Source organism: Ceratotherium simum, chromosome 1 (assembly GCF_057802395.1).
Source record: "Ceratotherium simum simum isolate JZ-2026a chromosome 1, ASM5780239v1, whole genome shotgun sequence".
NCBI lineage: Eukaryota > Metazoa > Chordata > Mammalia > Perissodactyla > Rhinocerotidae > Ceratotherium > Ceratotherium simum.
The window spans coordinates 70,970,327-70,994,758 of NC_141900.1; the positions used below are offsets into that span (position 1 = coordinate 70,970,327).

Genomic DNA, 24,432 nt, shown 5'->3' on the forward strand with positions numbered 1-24,432 from the left:
GCCACCCTGTTGACCAGCTCTTTGAGAAAAGGACCCTTGTTCCTGGAATCATTTGGTTATACTGAAGTATGTCCCCCCCAAAAATGCGGAATACTGACAGTATTATTCCTTTTTGTAATTTGCCTGTTCCACGCTTCAGTAAGATGCAGACACATGGAACAACCCTGTCAGGAACAAGGGCAAGACACACAAGGTTATAAATAGCCGCTATGCAGTGATGTTTATAAGAGCAAGTCTTAGGGATGGCCCGTAGCTTGCTCCCTGTACAGACACTGCCACCTGATGGACGTGCCTAGGATTTCAACATTCTTTAAATTACGGTGTTCACTGAATGGGATGGAATTACCACTCTATACTTTTTCGCTGTTCCTTTTAAATGTGCTTTGTGGTTTTCTTTGGTAGAAGGGGTGAGAAAAATACCCCATTCCTAAGTTCTCCTGACAAAAATCAATATTTGACTTTAACATTAAAGCAGAGTTTGTGTTTTAAAATAATTTTGGCTTGGGTCTTGCTAATCTCAATCTCCCAAGGAAAGTTTTAATGTTAATTTATTGGTGTACTCAAATGACAATACAGTCTGTTCTAAATGAGGGCAATTAAAGTGCACTTTACGGGGACATTTCATTAGTGACTCTTGATTCATTGGCTTGTGGGACAGCTCTGAGTTTTGAGGCTTGACCCTGAGAGAGGCAAATGGGTGACTTGCTGCAAGCCCCCTCACCCCCAGCTGAGGAAGTCACATTTAGTCTGCTCTGCATCCTCTGCTGTGTTGCACAGACTGATGCTAATTGGCTATTAACTGTTCTGCACATGTTTGTTTCTCATTTTTTGTGTGACCTTGCAGCAGGGCACACTCCATTATGCACTGGATTGCAATTCTTAAATAGTGTCTGAGTCACCACAAACAACAGATGAGCTGGCAGAATGAGCTTTGTAAGGGAGACGAAGGGTGGGACCAGGGAATCAATCTGGGAAGGTGCTATTTTCATGGTGCTGAACAAGTAGCCTAATTGGCAAATTTGTTTCAGGAAGCCCAGGAATTGCCTCGGTGACTCACTGAATGACACCCAAAGCCATTGAACAGAGGAGTTCCTAACTTGTTCAGATTCTGCTATTAAATCCTACAAGAAAACAGTTTTTAAACAATGCATCCTGAATGACTGTCTGTCTTTCATTAATCCCCTAAAGAGCAAATTTGTCCTGATCATTAAAGATCTGGAGATCTGCCTTCCACACAGACACATGGAAGATTGAGGAAAATGAGGACAAACAACCCTGACACATTCCAGGACTGATGAAAGGGCTGGCTTTATACCCACCTTTCTCAGGCGCAGAAAGATTTGGGTCACTCCGTGGCAAGGCCCCATCTCCAATGTGATTAAACAGCAGCCTCTGGAAAGGTACAAGAGTCGATTTTTATGATGCAATATGCTGACATGGAGACCTTCTAGAAAATGAGATGATTATCTCATTACTGAAACTTCTTTTTCAAAATAAATTTTTACATGGTGTATGATGAACCCAGGAACAAAAAATTCAATAAGGGAAAAGGGAGAAGAGCCTTGGGTTTTGAGAAAGAGAACAAAGTATTTAAATTAAAGTTTGTATTAGATTTTAAATAAAAATGGTAAATAAGTTTTTGCAATAAAATGTAGGGAAAAAATAAGTAGTAACTAGCACTTAAGCTCTGTGTTCTTTATAAATACAAAGACTAGACTGGCAATATGAAAGGCAAGTAAGAATTAAAGGAGAAACATTAGCTCAAAAAATAGTGAAATGGACTTCACATTTTCAATCCAGATTATGTTAAAACATATGTGTTAAAACATATGAAATGGTCAATATTCTACAATTTTTAACACAAAAATGCCAATTTTACATGGTTCTACCTAATATACTAAAAGAAAAAGCATGAGTCCTTAAATGTAGATGCGCCATAGCAATGTGTATTATTGAAGTTTTGGCAATATACACACTGCTTCAAATTTTACCAAAAGTGGAACACTCGGAAGGCTAATCGAGGAAGGTTTTCAGAGTCCCCTATGCTGGCAACATGCTCTCCTAGAGCGGATGGAACAAACTGTGAAATTCCCCTGCAACATCAAGTGGCAAAGGGAAATACAACTGGTTAGCTGGTTCCGCCAAACGCACTCAGGTATAATTTCTGCGAGACATCAGTGTTGTGCAGATGAGGTATCCTGGGACTTTCCAGAAGATCACACAATCAGCAAAGACACACCAATCAAGCCAAATCCCACTCGCTCTCATCCACTTCCAGATGCAGCTACAGACTTCTGCCAGGATGGTGTAGAAAAACAGAGAAATTAGCTGGAGTATAAATAACTATTGTTCTCCGCTCCTAAGTTATTCCCAAATAGTTGGTAAAACTCAGGGATACACATGAATCTTCAACTTTGAAGCCACTCTTCAAAGCCCCTGAAGTGCTCAGAGGGCCAAGCCCTTGGCCTTGCCCTCACTCGGACTAACAGGGATCACTTGAAAACCAAAACCAGGCAGCAGGTGAGGGCCATGTTCCCTTACTCCTGAGGAGCACAGGGAACGCCCGAGGACTCAACGGCTTGTCCTCCATGCATTAAAGAAGAATGGCCAAGGCAAACAGAAATTGCCCCTGCACCCTTGGGTACCTCAGAAAGGAATCAATTGCAGCTCTCTCAAACTAGGCAGAGGCCAAAAGGAAGACTGCTGGGCAGACCATGCTTCTCCTCAAGGGTCTTCTGCTCATGTAAGAAGTTCCTCCAAATTTCTGCTACATGTACAGACACACACCCCGACTCATTCACCCAATTACCCTTCGTAATGTTTAAGTAGCAGCATGAAATGCAGAGTCAGATCACGGAGGGTAAAATCATTTCCCCCTTCCCTCTCAGCTTTACTGCCCAGGCAACAACTCCTGTATCTCCATCAGAAATAAGCTCAAAGGAATTCCTAACAGGCACAGAACAGAAGTCACTCTTCACCCGGCTGGACTTGTTGTCTCCCACAGCCCTGCTGGGGGCCTCTGGCAGCTACAGTCTGTTTCTGCAGAGAGATGTAAGCAATTCCAGACTTTTCCTTGTTTTCTAGTATCTCCGTCCCCCAAGGACTACCTGAGAGGTTTCCACAGGTGTTGGATAGATGGCACTGCATGGTCTCTCTCTTGGGGACAGGCAAGAGTTTTCTCTGGAATGTTTGTGTTTGTCAGACAACAAGGGAGAAGCTGGGAAGAGAAGGAAAGAGAGGATGGTCAGTGAGGTCGTGCTGGACCTGTCTGGAGGAGAGGGCTTGAGTGTTGTGGAAGCAGCAACAGTTTAGGAAACGGAAGCCACAGCTCCTGAGGGCTGGAAGGTTCTCTGAGCATCCTCAGTCTACCCCACACCTTGGCACTGACCTCTGGCACTTGATGGAGCAGAACTTGTCACATTAGGCGAGGCTGAGTGAGTAGAACTCAAGCTTGAGGTAGATGGACTTGGCTGGAAATACATGGGAGCTGTTATCACACACGACTCAGAGGCTCCAGACAACACTGACGCATTTGAAACAAAATCATTGACTTTTTTTTTTTTCAAATTAGCAATAAATAAATAAACACACACACAAAAAGAAAGAAAAAGGCCATTTAGAAATACGGAAAGATCTCACTAATTCAGAGTGATAAGGAGGCCTGTTTGAATTAATCAAGAATCCAAGATTTGGACCTGCCAAAGGAACGCGTTCACGTTAGTTTCAGCTACATACTGTGACTTGGGACCAGTTAGCGGAGCAGCCCTGACTAACATCCAAGCAGAAGGACTCCCAGCTGAGGGCACGTAAACAGGCGAGTGCTTCTAAAAGGCAGAGAATGCACCTTCTCATTTTCTCCAAAAATGTGTTCAAAGAACAAATTTGGCAATATGTCTTATGCCCCTTTCCCAGAGATAGTGGTGAGGAAAACTTCAGCTTAGTCTTACCAAATTATTATAAACGCCATATTGGTAGTGTCTAAAATTTTTTGTTGCAAGAGTTACACTGACTCTAAAATCCCCAAAAACTATCTGCTTTACTTTTATAAAAAACTTTTTATTATGGAAATTTCCCAACATGTACATAAGTAGAGAGATTTTATAATGGACCCCTAAACCATGTATTCTTCTTTTTTTTTCTTTTGCTGAGGAAGATTAGCCCTGAGCTAACATCTGTGCCAGTCTTCCTCTATTTTATGTGGGACGCCGCCACAGCACGGCTTGATGAGCGGTGTGAAGGTCCACGCCTGGGATCCGAACCTGCGAACCCTGGGCCGCTGAAGCAGAGCACGAGAACTTAATCACTACGCCACCGGGCCGGCCCCTAAACCATGTATTCTTAAGGAAAAAAAGCCAGTTAGAAATGTTAAGGGGCAGCTAGGATGTGGTGACCTGCTCCAGGAGTCCTGGACTGAAGAACCACATCTGAGGTAGGTCTCAGAGCTAATCCCTGCACAGCTTGCCCGGGCTTTTCCAGTGCTCACTCATGTATTCTTAAAGTGGATGGGACAGTTTTGAGAGAAACATCTTTGTAGACTTTGGAGACCAAAATAGCAATGAGAGCGTTTAAAGTTTTGTCCTTAAGTTCTTGCTCGTAGGTTCTGTTCCTAGCACAGCAGACTGAACAGACACTCTCTTGACTGAGACAGAAAAGGAATAAACACGACCAGACAAAAAGCTAATCAAGTACCTGCATGTTAAAGACTTCATCAGAGCTTTCTGATTGCCCTGTAATATTGCTTACTTCAGCAGAAGCTTGTGAGGACAGTGAGGAGGAAGAATATCGGTTGACAGCTGGGTAACTTAATGGGCTGTTTCGGGGAAAAAAAAATGGTCGTTAACTCAGTCTCTGAATTGCACTTTATCACATGCTGGCGTGGTATAAAACCCAAGGAAAAAAAATACACATCCCATTTTGTTGTCTCCTGTTTGCCTCAATATAATCAAATGTTTGAATTTATTTATTTTTCATGCTGTTGCTGTTTTACCAGTGGCAGATGTTTGCAGCTGCCTCGCGGGTTAATTATTTCATTAAGAAATAGCGTGTTTGACAAATTGTGCCGTAAAGAATGAGAGAATCATTCCAGATCATCTTGTGGGGATGCCAAAGTGTAAGATAATTCAGAATACGACTTACCTGCGTCTAGGAATTACCCTGGTACCATCTGGGCTCATAGAAGCAGGCGCTGAGTTCCTACACACGCGAGGGCTTCCATTAGGAAAATGGACTGGACTGGCTTGTATACAAGCAGAGAACTCCTAAAGGTGTAGTAAAGAAAGTATTTTAGAAGAGTAATTATATGGGCAAAATAACTTGTGAGATATTTTAGTATATTAGATATGCATTCTAATTGTCATGAAATCTTCACATAGGGCTATTAAGGTAAGTTTCAGTATTAAGCTTTCTGTCACTTACTTTTTTGTTTTCATAAAAGGTGAGCATGGCAAATGGAAGATAATGCAATTTTAATATTTGAGGGCTCCCTAGGAAAATGGTGCAGTTTGGTAGAAACACCAAAAGATGTCACTATTGGATACTTCATTATCCCTTTAACAAAAAGCAAATGGCAGTGGTCAGACTGCCCCCCCATGGACACTCTGTGTACGTACCTGTATCCCTAAGCTTGACTTCATCACAAAGAACTGGTCGACCAGCTTTTTGTGAAGGGGCCTCATATCTTGAGGTACAAACTTCTCATGCACCGCCAGACCAAATTCCAAAATCTGTGCCTTGATAATAACATAAGGAAAAAATTCACATTAATGAGTAACTCCCAAGGTGCCTGCCAGGGGTCAGGCACTGTACATGTATTTTTGCATGCATTATTGCTAATCCTCTCAATCTGACAAGATATGAACAACCCTTAATTTACAGGTGAGGACGCTGAGGATCAGCAAATCCTGCATGTAGTAAAAGACAAATGGGGATTTGCATTTAGGTCTCTCTGATTCCAAAGACTTGATTTTCCCACTACCCCAAGTTTCTCTCCCACGTATTTTAGATCTGTAGTAACAACCCTCTTAAGCAGTTATGTGGCCCTTTGGCCCCCTCCTGCACTTCCCAGGATGGGGCAGGGAATGGGGGCAGGAGCTGTTCCCCGAGGGATCTCTGCTCTGGATGGCACCCCCTTTCCCACGTTACTCTTCTCTCTTCCATCAGGTTTCTTCTGTGCCCATCTCCTCCTCCCCCAGATTTTCAAAATCTGTCAGGGAGGAAGTAAAAAATGAACAGGAATTCTATAATAGTTGCTATGCTTCTTGTTCTTGTTAAAAAATATTATTCTTGTTCACTTATTATAATGCAACATGGAGCAGCTCCTACTTTAAAAAAAAGGTTTCCTGCTGTGAGGACCCAAAAAGAGATGAACATAAACATTCACGTTTCCTTTCTTCAACTCTCAGTAGTGCTTAATTCCTTTGATTTGACTAGCAGCTGTCTTTCACATTTTACAAATGCCCTATGCTAAAGTGGTCACAAGAACAAATTTCATAGGCTGGGAGGAAAGCGAATCACACACCACCACCACGTCTTTTATCTTTGCAGCTTGTGAAGATTCAAGACTCAACGCTCCGGTCAAGCAAGACTGACCCCAGTGTGGGGTTAGAGCATCCAGCATCTTCCCTAAGGGACAGGACTGTGGCAACTCCCACCCGCTGCCAGCCAGCACATTTGCATAAAGATAAAAATATCTTGAAATAAACATCAAGGGCAGCTTTGAAAGGAATAGTTTGAGTGCAGCGTATGTCTGAGGCATAAAGGGAACATCAGATCTCTGATGAAGGAGTGGAAGGGACTGAGGAGTTGAACCTAAGTGTAGGAGCCTCCCGTCTTCTCTGTTTTAAACACTCGCTGTTTGGCGACCTCCCTTTTGTCCAAATAATGTTGTAGGTTGGGTTCTCCCAGAAGTAGACTCTGGCATGGAGATTAGGAGGTTTATGGGGGAATACCCTTGGGATCACTGCCTGTTCAAGGAAGGGGCAGAAGCAGGATTTGACAAAAAAAATTGAGCTGCATGGCACTCCTTTCAGCCTCTGCCGACACCAGTGGAGCTCTGGACCTTTAATGGTCTGTCAGAGTTGTGCTGTGTTGGGCCCAAATGGCCAGGCTTTATATCTCCTCCTCAGTCATTGAATGTGGGCCATGCAGGAAGGTAGTGACCTTGGACTCTTTGTAGCTGAGTTAATCCCTGAAGGACTTGAGAGCCAAAGGTGTCTGTCAAGGGCCACCACTCCCAGCAGCTGGGGCAACAAGTCCTTTTTGACTTGTACATCTCCATGTCTACTAGATAAGTATCTTGTAGATAACCACCTCAAGAAGTTCAGAGACGGATGGCACCCTTGCTAGCCCAACTCCCTACTACTACGGGCCCACAAAAACAATGTGACTCGCCCAGGGTCGCGTGGTGGTCACTCGCACCACTCATCCTGTGATAGAGATCCAGTGTTTCCTAGGCCATGGCTCTTTCCACCAGGACCCATGAACACAGGCCGGCTATAGAGGAAACAAAGGGTCCCTGGTTTTATTTTTCTTGAGAGGTTTCTTGGCCTTTTTAATTTTAATTCTGGGGAAAGAATTGAGTCAGACTGAATGCAGCAGGTAAGAGTCCTGAGGTGAGGCGAACCACTTAACGGGGGACTGTGCTTGGGTTAAAAACAGATTTTAAAAAGTCAACAAAGGCTAAAGTCATTCCATAATCCCAAGAACTAGATAACCTAAACAGCTCACTTCTAGTAGCTACATCACCCCCAGGGCCACACTGAGAACTTAACTTATTTTCTGTTTCCTTGCAGGTCAACTTCAAGTAACTCCTTTCTCTTTTCCAGAAGCTGTACAACTGACCCTTTTGCAGCCACGGCCCTTGTCCATGGCCACTGTTCTCCCCCCAGTAATAAGTTCTGTGGACTGAGCCTACAGAGCATAAAATACAAACTAAAATCAGATACAACCTCATCATTTTCTAATCCAAAAGGGCAAGCTTTATGTGTTTATTAAATTTGGTATTATCAAGTGGGAAGACATGCTTTTGTCACATTTTATCACACATATTCCATTTTTCATGGGTATAAAATGTCTCTATTTCCTATTTAACCCAGGCTTCCACCCACAATGTTCTCTACCTCAGAGGTTTTCAAAGCATGTTCAGGCCAAGAGCTATCAACAGGGACACAGCAGGCAACAGATTACTCACTCCAGTTCTTCGTACTCGATGGAACCAAATAAACAAAAATGAACTATGCTTCTTTGGAGCAGAAAATGATGAGATTGTATCTAGTTTTGTCCATATCATATCATCTATAGGCTTAGTCTGTAAAACACGATACTGTTTTAAAGTTTTAAAGCAAAGTGTATTGATTATCCATTTCCTTATTACAACATTTAAGTAAGAATCTCATTCATTCATTCACTCACTCATTCGTTTATCTATTCATTTTTTTTGAGTTGGCCTGAACTTATTTGAGCCCAAAATTTTGAGTGAAAGTCGGCATTAAGCCTATAGCAAGTCTTTAGGGAGAGAACATTCAAAGAACATTCCAAGAGACTACGTGAGGTTGTTTTTTATAAGGGGCTGCCATAGTCTACTCATTGTTAAATTTATTTTTGCATCCAAGTGGGAACAAAAAGTGGAAATTAGAAAGTTGGGGTACATTACAGGTGAATCTATAACCCTTGACTGCCAGCTTCACTTCCACCACCAATGTAGAAAACCATGTAGCTGGGTCTCTGGGTAAGCAAGCACATATCTGGGCAGCAGAGAGACAAGGTGATTGGCTTCTATCCGCCTTACCTGCTCAAGCATCAGCTCTCTTAACCGTGCAATTTTCTCTCCATCTTCAGGGTGACTTAGGATATATTCTTTGACAAAGAATGCCTAGTAAGAGAAGGGATAGTCAGTTTACTTCAGGAGAGTCACAAAGGAAGTGAAATACACAGTTGTTTTTAATGACCTGGTATCTTTAAAGACATGACACCACTATAAACAATATTTAGGGGGCAGATAGAGTGATTCCTAGTGTGGGCAGCTGGACAGACGGGAATATAAAGAATGGATTGTTAAAGGGAGATCAGAGATTGTATAATAAGTATTGTTGGAGAAACAAACAAATAGCAAATCCAAATCAATAAGCTTTACGGCATTATATCCTAAAAATCCCTTAAGATTCAGTGTGACCAAGATGGTGGCCTCGCCTTCCAAGCTATCGTGCCTTTCTGTTGAAAACTAAGAGGGCAGATGAAAAGTCCACTTAAAGTATCTTCTAAACAAGATCAGACTTCTCTATGCCCATGAACCTCTTTGCTCAGAGAAATGATTTTAGGTAGTCATTTATTAAATAATCCTGATACCCTTAAGCTTTTATGCATCCCAGAACACACACACACTTTTATCCTCAAAAAAATCACATTGTGCAATGGAGTAAGTAGGCATCGCAAATGACTGTATGTTTGCTCTATTTAACAAAAAGAACTGTGTCAGTTGTAGCCCTATGTTAGCATGCTAACATGTTTATATTAACATAAAATATGATGTGAGTATATATGTTGAAAACAGATTTCAGAGACCCTAAGAAATCACATCTGAAAACTTTCAAACAACAGTACCTAATCCTCACCTCTTGATACCTGGAAACTCCACCGTTAACCGCAGCATCTATAACTCCATTCAGGCACATGGTCAGGGGATTAATATTCTGCATCTGTCTTGTCTGACACTGACTAATCAGAGTCTTCAGCTGCTGATTTTTATTTTCCAACACTTCGATCGCATTTTCCAGAGGACTCATTTCTACCTGAGAAGCAATGAGCATAAATATATATTGGATTTTGTGACATTCAAGAAGAAAGACAAAGTACATTGTCCACGTTCTGAATTATCTGTGCTCCCCTTTGGCTGCCATCAATATCTCTACTAGGGGCCATCCCATAGAACAGACAAGGATGTGGAAGACAAATTATCTGTTCATTAATAAGGTCTGGAAAGGGAAGGTGATGATACTCATTGGTTGAAATGTGGTTTAGATAATCAGCAATCATCAATTATACATTAGCACTGCAACAATCAATTTAATCCTTAAAAGAAAAATTCAAGCATCTCATGTCTTTTAAAACTTGTTTTTCTTTTCTTTTGAAGGGCTAAATATTCAGGGGCCATGCATATTATTATCACCTTTTTAGATGCTTACTTAATGTAAAGCACCACGGATACAAAGATGCATTTACAGATCTTCCGATGTCAAGGAGCTTTCAGCCCAGTTGGGAAGATGGGACATATGCCCATATGGACCCCATATGTATATATAACAGCACCATAAGGTGGCACAGGATGGCACACAGTTGGGAGTTATAGAAAATAAGATAATCATATATGCCGCAGGATCTATTTGTTGAAGGAGAGCCAAACAGAATCATAATGACTTAAAAATTCTGGGTTGTATAGGGGACCTAATTGTGAAAATGATGAAAGTGCTCTTCAGATGTATAGCTTTGTGACTGTTACTGTCATTGACATTCTCTTCGAAGAGAAGGTCTGCCAAGCTCTCAGCTGTGCAGTAATTCAAGCTTACCACAAGCACATTTAAATATTGGTTCTTTCAGTTAAGGAAACAAATTAAGAGTTTTTAAAGGTCACTTAGATCATCTTAAGCCAACACTGAAAAATATTAGAATATCTTGATTATGTCAAAATTAAGAATGTACCTTCACCAAAAGACACTATAAAGAGACAGAAAGATAAGCCAGAAAGTAGAAGATATTTGTAACATATAAAACCACCAAAGAGTCTATGTTCAGAACATATAAAGAACTCTTATAAACCAATAAAAAAAGGCAAACAACCCAATAAAAATTGGGCAAAAGACTTGGCCACTTTACAAAGGAAGAAACCCAAATGGCCAGTAAACACATGAAAAGGTGTTGAACCTCATTTGTAATCAAAGAAGTAAAAAACAATACTACAATAACATACTATTAAGCACTCACCAGAGTGGCAAAAATAAATATGGCAATAGCAAATGAGGGTGAGAATGTGAGCAATAGAATCTCTCGATTCCTGCTATTAGAAGTTCAAATTGGTTCAATCACTATGGAAAACAGTTTGGCATTATTTACTAAAGTTGAAGACATTTATAATACTTTAAGATCTAGCAATTCTATCCCTAGGCCTATATCTGAGGAAAAATGAGGTCGGAGATGTGTATACATGTGTACCAGGAAACATGTACAAAAATGTTCATAATCATCTCCAAAATCCATATGTCCATCAATAATAGAATGCATAACCATATTCTGGCATGTTCATGCAACGGAATAGTATACAACAATGAAACAAACTTCAGTCACATGTAATAATATGGACTAATATTACAAGTAATACTGAGTGACAGAAGCAAGTCACAATAGAATATATACAGTATGACACTGTTACATAAAGTTCAGAACTAGGCAAAACTAAATGGACTGGTTTAGAGAAGCATATACGGATGATAAACTAAGCAACGGAATGGATACTATAAACGTCAGGATAAGGGAGGGGGTTGTAATTGGGAAAGGGTGAATGGAAGGCCTTTAGGCTGCTTCTGGCAAAGTTCTGTGTTTCTTTACCTGAGTAGTGGTAAGCAGGTATTTACTTTCTAATTATTTGTGACATTAAACTTTTGTTTTCACAAAAGCTAAATAATAAATGAAAAGTCTGAGAGCTCTGATTAACTGAACATTAAAAAGTAAACAAAACATCTTAGAAACAGAAAGCAGACTGGTGGTTGCCAGGGCTGGGGGGAGGGGGAAAAGAGGAATTGTTGTTCCATGGGTATAGCGTTTCAATTTTGCAAGACGAAAATGATCTGTTACACAACCATGTGCATATAGTTAACATTACTGTACTGTACCCTTAAAAATGGTTAAGACGGTAACTTTATGTGTTTTTGACCACAATTAAAAAAAAAAAGAAATTCATGCTCATCTTTATAGATTCAAATGCTATTAATGTGAAAATTTAAAAAGCAGACAAAACAAAATGCAATAAACACAGGCAAAAGACAAACAACAACTTGGGAAGATATTTCCAACATATATTACAGAGGAAGTATTAATATTTCTCAAATACTGAAGAAAACCAGACAAAAGATATGATTGATGCATTCACAAAAGAAATAGAAAGAGTAAATAAATACATGAAAACACACCATCAACAAATGCCAAAAAAAAAAAAACCAAAAAACAACCCTAGTGTGATTATGTTTGCTCTATTATTTGGAAAGATTAAAATAATATACAATACTCAGTGTTGGAGAGGATGTTGGGAAAATGGGTATTTCTAAGAACAGATATCCCCTCAGACACAGCATAAATTGATACATGCTGTCGGAGATCCATGAATCAGAGGTTCAATTGTGGACCCTTGATAGATCAATTCACTTCTAGGGAAGTTATTCTAAGAAGATGGTCAAAAAAGTGTGCAAAGAAAAATGTGTATAAAAAATATTCGTCAAAGAATTATTTTCCTTGGGCCCCCAGACTGTGACCTTTAAATACTGTTTATCACTAAAAAGAATCAGGAGTCATTGGAGAAATGGTTGCTTTCAGGTCTGAGGAAGATGTACAAGCACGCTGGGATACCCTGCCCTACCAATAAGCAAGGAAGGCAGCGGGGAGGAAGGCATTAAAGCAGCTGGCCTGGGATCCATTCTCTCTCTTTACTGGGGAATGTCCTTGGGGAACAGAAAAGGAGGCAGGTGACCTGGTCTTATCTCCCTGTCAATTGAACCTTCAAGTAAACAGACTGACACTAATTGCTAGAAAGAAGAAATGTTGGGCCGGCCCTGTGGCTTAGCGGTTAAGTGCACGCGCTCCGCTGCTGGCGGCCCGGGTTCGATCCCGGGCGCGCACCGACGCACCGCTTCTCCGGCCATGCTGAGGCCGCGTCCCACATACAGCAACTAGAAGGATGTGCAACTATGACCTACAACTATCTACTGGGGCTTTGGGGGAAAAAAATAAATAAATAAAATTAAAAACAATAATAATAAAATAAAATAAAGAAGAAATGTTATCTATGGAATGCCGTTAACAGGAAGTCTCCAGCTAAAGGATTGCATATAATAAATAAACCCAGGATCCCTGAAGCATGATTCCCTAAAGAATGTCTCAGAGAAGCTTCATAACTCTTTAGAGTATAAAATGGAATGTTTCATAATTTAAATGTGCCCTCTGTATGAGGAACCCTGTGAACGTCACTTGGAGCCTCCATCCGTTATTCCACATGATTATCATTGATGTGGAAAAGAAGGACCTGGGGGACAGGCTTGGGGTCTCCCCTGTCTCTCTGCTTCAACTGAGCCTCTTGATCCCTCGAGGTTGTTAGTAAAGCTTGATGCTGGGGAAGACTGCAGATTTCTACATCTGATTTGACAATTGGTCCTGTGTGTTAGCTCAGCAACAAAGACTCCTTGGATACTGTCAAAAAGACTAATAAGTCAATTTGAAGAGGCTCCCAATGGGAAAATGGAACAATCTGAAAATTAATAAGAGTAATGGATTGAAACAAAACAAATATATTTAAATCCATGAGTTACTAATGATACTAAAAACAAAACCAACCAAACAAAAACCTCTCTGGTCATCTTTGTAGGGTGTTAGGGAACCAAATTATTATTTTGAAAACTGGTCAATAAAGGGAAGGAATAGAGCATCAGCCTTCCTTTCCTATACCTCAGGGTAATCAAATAGTGGATGTAAGTATGTTTCTCTTTATAGAGGTATTCCAATGAATAAATAAAGGAATGATAAAGTATCACCATTTTGTAACCCCTAATAGATTAATGGATTGGGGCAATGATCATCAGCAGCTGCCAATATCAAAAAAAAAGAGACAACCAGAGCATATAACACCGCCTAAGAAATAGTCTTGCAAAACAACAAAATAAAAATTAAAAAAAAGTTAACAATATCTTATCGAGCCTCTAGCTCTAACAGCCAATTTACAAAAAATATAGGAACAAAGAGACGTGTCAAATGACCTCACTGGTGTGCAATATGCAAAATCCAGACTTAAGGAAACAATCCAGGATAAACAACCCGGTCTCTTCAACAAAAAAATTACAAGTAGGTGCCAGCCCCAGTGGCCTAGTGGTTAAGTTTGGTGTGCTCGGCTTCAGCAGTCCAGGTTCGGCTCCCGGGCATGGACCTATACCACTCAGCTGTCAGTGGCCATGCTGTGGTGGTGTCTCACATACAAAAAGAGGAAGACTGGCAGTGGCTGTTAGCTCAGGGCGAATCTTCCTCAGCACAAAAAAAAAAAAAAAAAAAGGAAATAAAGAATGATTTAGGGGGAACCTATAGACCAAAAGAGAGTTAGGAGACATTTGAACCCATTGCAATATATGTCCCTTATTTAGATCTGGATTCAAACAACAAAAGACAAAAAACAAACAAAAACTCCTAAAATAGGCTCTTGGTAAAGTGTGAATGAACACTGACTAGATATTTTATGATCAAGGAATTACCGTTAATTTTTTTAGATAGAATAATGTATGATATGCTGGGTTTTTTTTAAATATACATACTGAAATATTTATAGACGAAATGACACGATGTCTGAGATTTACTTCAAAATAATTTAGTGTGAAAAAGATTGAGTAGAGGTGCAGATGCAACAAAATTGGCCTTTTTGATAGTTGTTGAAGAACAATAATGAGTAAATCGGGTTTGTTACATATTTTCTCTACTTTTGTATGATATTACAAGTTTATAAAGGGCACTGGCTGCTGGGTACAGAAGTTCCTGCAGGGGTAAGGGTAGAAGCAGGTGACCTCTCAGAGACAACTGCAGAAATCAGGCACTAGATGGTGCTACCGGAGGTGTGGGGGTGAGGACTGGTGGATTCTGGATAATTTTGAAACTAGAGCCACATGATTTTCTGATGGAGATGATATGAGGTGTAATAATATTCTCATTACCTTTAGTTGGAGTTTAAAATATCATTATTTATACATTCTATTTGACAGTTTTTTATCTTATGTAACATTTTTAAAAGCTTACTTTTTAGTCATAAAAAATAGATTTTTTGTGTTTTGAAAACAATAAATAAAAATTACGGAGGAAACGGCAGTTCAAAGCCATTGTTATCTTTGAAAGAATGGGATAATATATTCTGGGGCTACAATTTAGAGAATAAAGACCCACAATTTCATTTGAAACCTTTGGTAACAGATGTTTCATAATTCAGAATTTTTCAGACTCTAGAAAGGTAATATAGGGCACACATAGCATATTACGTAATCCTCAAGCAGTTCCCTTTAATCAAATGCACTACTATTTCCACAGTAAAACATATGCATATTCTTCATACTAAGTGAGATAAAGATCACATAGGTCTTACCTCAGGTCAGGTTAGGTTTATTACCAAGTGAGTTTTCAAACTTAGAAACACATCTTTTGGTTTTCAGTATCTTTTAGATTTTGGCATTGTACATAAGGAATTTCAATTCAGTTAGGCACACATTTACTAACTACCTACTAAGTATCCCTGATCTTGAGGAGCTTATACACTAGGAATTAAGGCAGTAAACCAGCAACTTTAATAGAAGGTGGGGACGTTTCAGGCAGTGGGAACAAGAGAAAGACACAAGGTTGTTAGGAGTGGGCTGTGTTCAGGGAACAAAGTACCCAGTTTGATTTGTTCTGTTTGACAGAATATAAGATTGCCTATTCTAATAAAGTAGGCAGCTGAGGCTTGAAAGGTTGTGTTTAGTAATGCTCCTTCAATCATTATCAGCATGCTACTTTTTATTAGCATTGTGTCTGTGTGTCTGTGTGTGTGCTCCTGCTCGAGTAATATTTCAAAGGTTAGGACCATTGGTGAGACTTCACAGAATTTAATGCTCTGGGTACTAAGGAGCTGAAAAGGCCCTCTGAATCATTAATGCAGCCTGGATGACTAAGAACATTTCTGCAGGTTGGGCCCGTGACATTCAGTAGGAAGCATAACAACATGACTTTCTGAGCGCTGGTTAGCAGCCTCTCCTCTTCCACGGAAGGCACCAGGGTACACCATGTAAGCATCCAGCTTTGGGGACCTTTGACTCAGACCCTACAGCAATACAACTGCACCGAGGCAATCTGATGAACTGAGTTTAATTTGTTTAGGGAGCTATATGAATTTTTTGGCACAGCAAAATGAAAATGCCATAAATCCTTAGCTTAATTGAACATGACAAGCTGAGAAGTTTCAATGCTTAGAGAAGTTTCAGGTGGAACAGGCCATTCTTGGAAGACAATTTGGACAGGAGCTGCTTTTACTGATTCATTGACAGAGTGGGCTTGCTACCTAAATAAGGAAGGGGTTAAATTATATTTTCACAATTGGCACATTTTCTATCAGCTAGAGAACTGTGGCGATCAAAGGGCTGGCCTCAGCCATAATGGATGTACCCAAAGAGGGAGAAGGGAGGCTGCAAGATTGCAGGGCTGCGGCTGCCAGCCTGAAGAGCAGCACAGGGAGCGGGGTGGGATCTCGCCTTGGATGTGGCTGCCTTCAGCAACTGCTCTCCCTGTTTGCCACAACCGGAGACTGGAGCTGGGAGCGTGTTTTACAACCCAAAGGATTCTTGGGTGCTGTGGTTTCCAGGTTCTGTAACGACACCCATTGGTCTCGAGCTGCTGTTCATCCAGGACTGCTCAGTGAGACCAACGCATCAGCATCCCTTCTGCCACAAACTGTAACAGCACGGACTTACTGTGTGTCCGAGTCCATGCTGGGCTCTCCAGTAGCCTCACGTTGCCTATAAGGAAACTAAGGCTAGAAGAGATGAACATAACTGGCTTCGGAGTCAGAAAAATCTTGGTTTGAGTCTATCCTTTTTCAGCATCTTGCTATGGGGACCACTGGCAAAGGCTTTTAACCTCTTGCCAAAACTAGTGAAAATAGGGATAAGAATACATACCTCATGGCTTTGATACGGTGATTAAATAAGATAATGTAGATAACCTTCTTGCAGTGGCCTGGCACACAGTAAGCATTGAAGGTCACAGAGCTATAGTAATTAGGAGAGCTGGAATCCAGTTCTTCTAACTCGAGAGGCTGAGCTGTTGACATGCTGCAGTCGTAGTTATTTTTGAGGAATCCCTCTGGCTGGCTGAACTACAACAGTAATGTTCCCCTTCAAGCCTTGGTCTAGTGGTCAATATCCTAAACGTTCACTAACTTACTAGGGTCCTTCCAGGGACTTTGAGTCAAAAGCAGAAGCAATAAATGGCATGACTCCAGGTGAGCGGCTGTGATGAGAAAGAACTTGAGAATAAGTTCAGATCCTTACCACTTCACGCTTCTCTACTTCAAACCAGCGGGAAATTCCAGGTAAACTCTGCACCAAGTATAATGACGTTCTCTCCACCCAGAGACTCTAAGAAATACAAAACAAATTCAGTCCCCAAGTTGCCCTTCTATTACTGAGCTATGACTCATGTTTGCCATTCCATTTTATCAAGTTTCCCTTATTTCTGTCAGCTGCTGCTGCTTCTTTTTTCTGTGTGTGAGGAAGATCAGCCCTGAGCTAACATCCATGCCAATCCTCCTCTTTTTGCTGACGAAGACTGGCCCTGGGCTAACATCTGTGCCCACCTTCCTACACTTTATATGGGACGCGGCCACAGCATGGCTTGCCAAGCAGTGCATTGGTGGGCGCCCAGGATCTGAACCTGGGCTGCCAGCAGCGGAGCGCGCGCATTTAACCGCTACGCCACGGGGCTGGCCCCACTGTCAGCTTTTCTTTAGTATCCCTTCTAGCACTTTGGCATCCCTTCGCCATGAAGCTATCGCAGGAAGACACTGCTGGAGCATATGTTAATAACTCCATTGCCTATCATCTGAAACTTTTTATGTGTAGAATAAATGACCTACCTCAGACAGCAAGCTTAAAAATATAAAAATAAGCCATCATGTTATTTTCTTTACTATCTCTCTAAAATTCTAACTTAAACTCTCTTCACTCAAGGGGTCTAGCCATTTGTATCTGGAAGGGTAACAGTATCAACTAGTAACACAGGATTAGAATAATGGAATCCTAAAGGAGGAAAGGGCTTTAGGAATCATATAGCCTGATCATTTTTTTTTTTTTTTTTTTGCAGGGAAAGATGCGCCCTGAGTGAACGTCTGTTGCCAATCTTCCTCTCTCTTGTTTTTTTCCTCCTCAAAGCCCCAGGACATAGTTATATATTCTAGTTGTAAGTCTTTCTAGTTCTTCTATGTGAGCTGCTGCCACAGCACGGCTATTGACAGAAGAGTGGTGCAGTTCTGCGCTTGGGAAACAAAACGGGCCGCTGAAGCAGAGCATGCCGAATTTTAACCACTAGCCCACCATGGCTGGCTCCAGATCTTTCTATTTTAAAGATGAAGACGTTAAGCCTCCAAGAGGCAATGTGATCTGCTCAGAGCTTGGTTCTAATTACATGTAGAGCCGGCACTAGAACCCACCCACAAAGACTTCTGATTTCTCATTGCTAGATCCACTGTACCACACTTTTTCATGCCCGTTTGAACTGCCGTAAACCAGGAGGATCTGTATGTAAAAGCTGGGGCTCCCTCTCTCCAGGACGAGCACCCCCCCAACACATGAATCCACAGCTGCCTTTGGTAAGAGCTGCTGTGGATGACAGGTTTCTCTTTTGTCAACCAGGTTTCTGTATCTGTGCCTCATTTTTCTTATTTAAACAATATGTATTCCCAAGAGGATAATAAACTTCACAAAATTCCTGAAATAGTGCCATGTATTCAACAACAGCAGAAAGTGGAAAGATTTCTTTGTGCCAGCCAAGATACACTGAAATGAATACAGCAGAGTCCCTATGACAGGAGCTCGAAGTGTTCTGGTGGTGACAAGGAGGTCAGCAGATACTAGGGACTCAGGGCCAAGAGAAAGGAACGCTCGAGGTGCTGAGGGAAGACAGAGGAGGAAGCAGGCACACATGCCATCCTGTGGGAGGAGGCCAGCACTTCTCGGAGGAGGTGACATGTGAGCGGAATTTTGAAGAGTGAGTAGGAGTTTGCCAGGCGGAGAGTGGGGGAAGCACTGCAGGCAGCAGGCAGCAGCAGCGCAGAGCCAAGGAGCGGCTTGTGAAAGGGCATGGCAAGCGATGGAGAGAGAAGTGCGGTGTCGCTGGAGCTGAGGGGGCAGTGGGTGAGAGGGTTGTGGTGGAGACATGGCTGCTGGAGGGACACTTTGGAGCCAGATGCCGAGGACTGTAAGCCCAGGAATAAGGAGCTAGATTTATTATTCTTTTTGGGGGGACTGCTGTACCATTGATAAATATTTAAAGTGATGGCCACGAGGAAATGTGGTGCAGTGGAAAATGCCATGGAGAAGGTATCAGAAGGTGCAGGGTCTATGGGTAATCAGAATGTGACTGAGCACGTCAATTGCCTGACTTCCTAGTCACTGGAAGCAACTGCAATGAAAATTATATCATAAACTAATGATCTTTAATTGGTATTGGAGGGCAAAAAAGAAAAATGTAAGTATCCAAAAGGACTTGAAAATAATCACAGATCTTTTCAATACCATTGCAGAGGTGTTTTCCAGTGGTCTCCTTGCCTTGATATTTAACCCATCAAACTTCCCTGCACAAGGCCTGCTCTTTGTTCAGTCCTATCACAACGCCACACAACTATCACAGCTTCCTCTTCTGATCGCTTGGCTGTGAATAATTCCTGGAGTTACTGCTGGGAGTACTGGGAACCGACACTTAGGCAGAGGTGACAAGGTGAGTTAACATCAGACAATGATTACTGACAGTGTTAGGAGAACATTTCCCAGCTTAAGTAGAGACTACTTGTGATGAAAGAAGCTAAGCCAAGTAACCCACAATAATAAGTCTGTTTGGCGTTCTTTGTTTAGGCAGAGAAAATACTGACTACCCGGGGGTCTATCTGGTGACATTATGTCATTGATGTCAAGGAAAGAGCAGATTATAATTTATCTGTGGAATAATCTTGCCCCTTTCCCGCAGTGGGGCTGTGAGAAGTCATATCCCTTTCTGGCTGAGGGAGCTCTGAATTAGCAAGGCACGTTGGAACTACTGACAACACAGAACTCAACGCATGCAAAGAGTCTATGGTTTGCTTTTACTCTGTGTCCTCTCAGAACTCTTAACTACACACCCCGACAAGCAGCAGCAGCAGCAGCAGCAGAAGATAGCACAGAACTTTCCCACTGTTCAGCAGTGTACCCAACTCTTTTATCTCAGAAATCCTGCTTTCCCCTTCATTATGTATTCTTTACTCATTGCACTCTACTGTATCTGAGAATACATATGCTGAGGTTCCCACAAGTGGTTCAACATGAACGAATGAGAAGACTGAGCTCAACCATGAGACTGAGCTCAAAGACTGGTCTGAGGACCACTGGCATTAGAATTGTCACAAAAAAGCTGATTTCAGGGCCTTTTCTCAGACCTACTGAGTTAGAATTCCTAGGCTAGGGGCCAGAAATCTGCTTGGTTAGAAAGCACCCCATGTCACTTGGATACACAGCAGAGTTTGAGAATGATTTCTGATCCTTTCTGGTTCTGTTATTTGACTCTATTCTGAGTAAATATTTACTGAGGATCTTACTCCAAGGAGCTCACAGTCTATCTGAGGAAACAAAATGTAATAAGAATGGCATAGTACCTTGAATTCGTTCTCTTTGTCTTTAGTGCCTTTGTGAAATGGTCTGTCATAGCGGAACTTCCAGATATGATTCACTTTATAGAAACTTTTGATGTTGTCCGGAACACCCTCTCTCTGTAGGACCTCCTGGCTCTCCGGAATGGGAGTCACAGCATAAATCTGCAAATCTAGAATTAAAGAGTCAAGGAGGGAACCCAACTTGGCAAACTCCATGGTAATCTGGCTTGCGCAGAGCTGTGGCAGAGAGGAGAGGATGGGTAACTATCTGGTGTCTCCATTTGGGTTGAAGTCATTTAAAAAACTGCCAAGAAGGTGCCCAGAATTCAGTTCATACCAAATCACTTCTCATACTACAGGCCTTGAACCAGTTTTAGGTAGGTGATTCTGAAAAATTATTGGTTTAAAATTTCTATGACCTATGAATTTATTTACCACTGATTTTTTTTTTTCTTTGGTGAGGGTGGGTGGGAATAGTTGGATCTTAGATACTCAGAATTGTATTAATTCTAATCCTTGTTATCTTTAGGCCCTCTTTGTTTCTTAAATAATGTATAAATACCAATGCAACCATGACCAAAGACATAGCCAGTACTGACAGTGACTTATATTTACTTGTGTGATGCTCTCTGTCTACAGCCTTCCCACATTTGTGGTATCCACTCTCCCAAATCTGGTATTGATGAGCAGAATGTTTAGTTGTAGTTGATATTTTTATAAGTTACTTATATTGTAATTGTACATTTACCTCCTTCTCTTCTCATTCAAAGAAGGATAGCAAAATATTTTTCCTTGTGTAATTACTTGCTTCTGTTGCATTTTAGTTTGTACTTTGAAATGGGATCCATAATTATCAGTGGGAGTTTCTGGTCTTCTTTAAGATCATCAATTTCAGACAGAGACAGAAGGATTCAGAAAGCCATGCCAGGGTGAATTCCCTCTGTCTCTAAAGCCTATGTCATTTCAGTTGAGTTGTTCATGTTTAGACCATGGCAGTGTCAATTATATAGCAATTATAAAAGGCTGTCCGAATGCCTTGGCTAAGAGCCCCCAAAAGATCCTCGGGTACCTCTTTCTCTTCCCTTCCTCATTCCACAATAAAAATGTCAAGGAAAAAGGGAGTGAATGATATGTGCCAGTAAACATAATGTTATTATTCCCTTGAACTAAAGTAGTTTCCATAGGATATGTCAGAGGAAAATTATTCTAAGGGAAATCACTAAAAAGAGCTTTAAAAGCAGGGCTGAGATACAGAAAAGTTTTAATTAAAATCACTCAAGATCACTTAAAAATGGTCAACTACCATTTTAAAATTTGTAAAAAAAAATGCATATTCGAAAGTAAATAAAACTCCCTTCTAAAGTATTTTTTAAGCAGGAACTTAAAAAAAAAAAAAAAGGAAGAAAATTCTTTAACAGAATCTTTAAGGAATTTCTTTTTAACTGACATCATGATAATAAATAGAACAATTCTGTTCAGAAGGAGCTAGGCTAAAATTAAGATGATGAGAAAGAGGGAGAGTAAGAACATGGCAACTGAAAAGGGATGAGGGGCTTAACAACCTTGCACGAAAATTCCTCTTGTCAGTGCTGTAGAGTTGATTCTGACTCCTAGCGACCCTGTAGACAGCAGAGCAGAACCCTGCCTGGTCTTTTTGCACTGCCCTCTCACCTTCCGGTGCTATATCAGACAGTGCTCTGCTGCTATTCACAGGGTTTTTACGGCCAATTTTCTCGGAAGTGAGAGGCCAACTCCTTCTTCCTAGTCTGTTTTAGTCTGGAAGCTCCGCTGAAACCTGTCCACCATGGGTGACCCTGCTGGTATTTGAAGTACCATGAAATATGCATGAAAACGCTCTGCAGCTAACGGCCAGTTCGCTCTAACTGGAATCCAGCCCTTCTAGGTGTGGATACACTGAGCTTCCGCCTGGAAGATGGTCTCGTCGGGCTGGTTGGCATGCTGCATGGCGATGGCGTGCGGGAACTCGTTCAGCATTCTCTGTTGGAAGGCCTCCAGTCGCTCATAGTCATGCCCTCGACATACAAACTCCTTATTCTGGAGGCGAAATCAAAAAAGAAATTAGGACTACATAACTGAGTGCATTAATCACAGAGGGAAGCCAAAAAAATATGATACTGGGAGTAACTGAGCACATGTCCCACATCAATAGACTGTAACAAAAAAAATACACTGGAACAACCTGAAAAATTTGCTCAAATATTAAAAATGCAGGGCAAAGATCATGAGCTTCACTCTCCATTGCTTTCAACGAGACTCAGTAGCACACCTTACTCTTCCAATTCACTTGCACGAGGTGCAGGGAGGCAGCTGATGCTCAGAGCACCGAAGGACAAAACAAAGCAATCGTGCTCCCTCTAAATGTTAACGAGCACGTGTTCAAGATTATTTTTATAAACTGGATATCAAACTTATGTGGATAAACTCACAATTTGGAGGAAAAGAAAATAAATGCAATCTCTAAAAATGCACTTTCTTGCACTCTTTTTAAAAAGGCCACAGAGATCAGCCTTAACACTTTCATTAACTAGATCCTTCCACCGAAAGGAAAGCTAAGCACGTCTGTATTCCAGCTCTCAACAGGGCCAGCACAGGAAGTTTCCTTGCCATGGTCAACTCAGATCAGCTTCCTGTAGCCAGGAATCCTGTTAACTGGCCAAAGCTAAGATTTAGGATATTTAGGGGCTTGCTAAATGTTGAACATATTTTTGTCTGTTTTTTGTTTTATTTTACAATAAATATAAATATTCTGTGGGTCAGGACTCTCTCTCATCAGGTAAGAATGGTGAAGGGTATCCTTGAGGTAGCTAGAGAGCTGGAAAGATGGGCAGGTTTCCAAAAAGTGCCTTACTGAATGGGTTAGACATGAGGGAACTCTTTCTGACAGTTTAGTGATACCAAAATTACAATTGTTGAGCACAGTCATCGACTGGGCAATCTGCACATATCTTATTTAACCCAAAAAAGCTTGAGAGGTAGTTACCCCCCATCCTGCCCCATTTTATAATTAGAGGACTGAGGCTCAAGCTCATTAAGTACTTTGTCCACACGTACTACGTTCAAACTCAAGCCTGAGTCCAAGGCCTGAGATCAATGTGTTCTGAACACCGCCTGGTACATGCAGGAAAAACTCCTAGGAGCTACCAAGACCAAGAAAGGTTGTGGCGTAACATGCCCTGACGGTCTTTAAGGAAAAGAGAGAGTGGTTTGTGGTCCAGTTTCTCAGCTCCACGAAGTTCCCATGGTTGCACAAAATGCCGTAAGGAAGAACTCGGAACCCAAGTGAGGAAGTTAGAAACCACCCTTGGGCAGGGGGCTCCAGGTTGCAGCTGAGAAAAAGCAGCTGCAGGCAAGTGGAGGAAACAGCAATGGGGCCAGGGCTCTGAGAACCTGCCACAGTTCCCCACAAACTCCTAAACAAATCATGATCCTCCGAAAAACAGAGGCTAAGACAGACTACCTAGAAATGGGGACCCCAAAACAATCCTACGCTTAAAACTTTCTAGCTAGAAGTTACATCTTCTGATGCTGTATTTTTTAATTTTACTCCAACGATAATAAATTTGCTTGATAAAATAAGAAAATGCATATTACAGAAGTCTCAAAACAAATATCTGAATACTCTAATAACTGAAATATTTTTAAAGCAATGCTTCTATGTAACAACAGTTTGTGAAATCAGGGGAGTTACTCTCAGCATATAGTCATTCAATGGTATTAAGAAGTCATGTTGAGATAAAAATAAATTTTGGGTCTGATAT

At 41.2% G+C, this 24,432-nt stretch overlaps 1 protein-coding gene and 1 long non-coding RNA gene across 5 annotated transcripts in view; one reads left to right on the plus strand and one right to left on the minus strand.

Moving 5' to 3' along the window:
• LOC147918237 (uncharacterized) overlaps positions 1 to 1,323 on the plus strand; it is a 47,755-nt gene extending 46,432 nt beyond the window's left edge. The window contains exon 3 of the long non-coding RNA XR_015551944.1: positions 1,029 to 1,323. This is a non-coding gene — a long non-coding RNA (uncharacterized LOC147918237). The remainder of the gene's footprint in view (positions 1 to 1,028) is intronic.
• DOCK4 (dedicator of cytokinesis 4) overlaps positions 1 to 24,432 on the minus strand; it is a 447,327-nt gene that overhangs the window by 9,793 nt on the left and 413,102 nt on the right. For 2 of the 4 annotated variants that reach the window (XM_087429692.1, XM_087429686.1), the window contains exons 39-49: positions 22,567 to 22,708; positions 20,657 to 20,823; positions 17,307 to 17,393; positions 9,609 to 9,785; positions 8,786 to 8,869; positions 5,610 to 5,729; positions 5,137 to 5,258; positions 4,690 to 4,810; positions 3,389 to 3,470; positions 3,108 to 3,217; positions 1,320 to 1,392 (exon numbers count right to left, since the gene is read on the minus strand). In XM_087429692.1, coding sequence (XP_087285818.1) covers positions 1,320 to 1,392; positions 3,108 to 3,217; positions 3,389 to 3,470; positions 4,690 to 4,810; positions 5,137 to 5,258; positions 5,610 to 5,729; positions 8,786 to 8,869; positions 9,609 to 9,785; positions 17,307 to 17,393; positions 20,657 to 20,823; positions 22,567 to 22,708 — 1,285 coding nt within the window. The other 2 variants (XM_087429682.1, XM_087429696.1) reach the window with 2 other exon arrangements.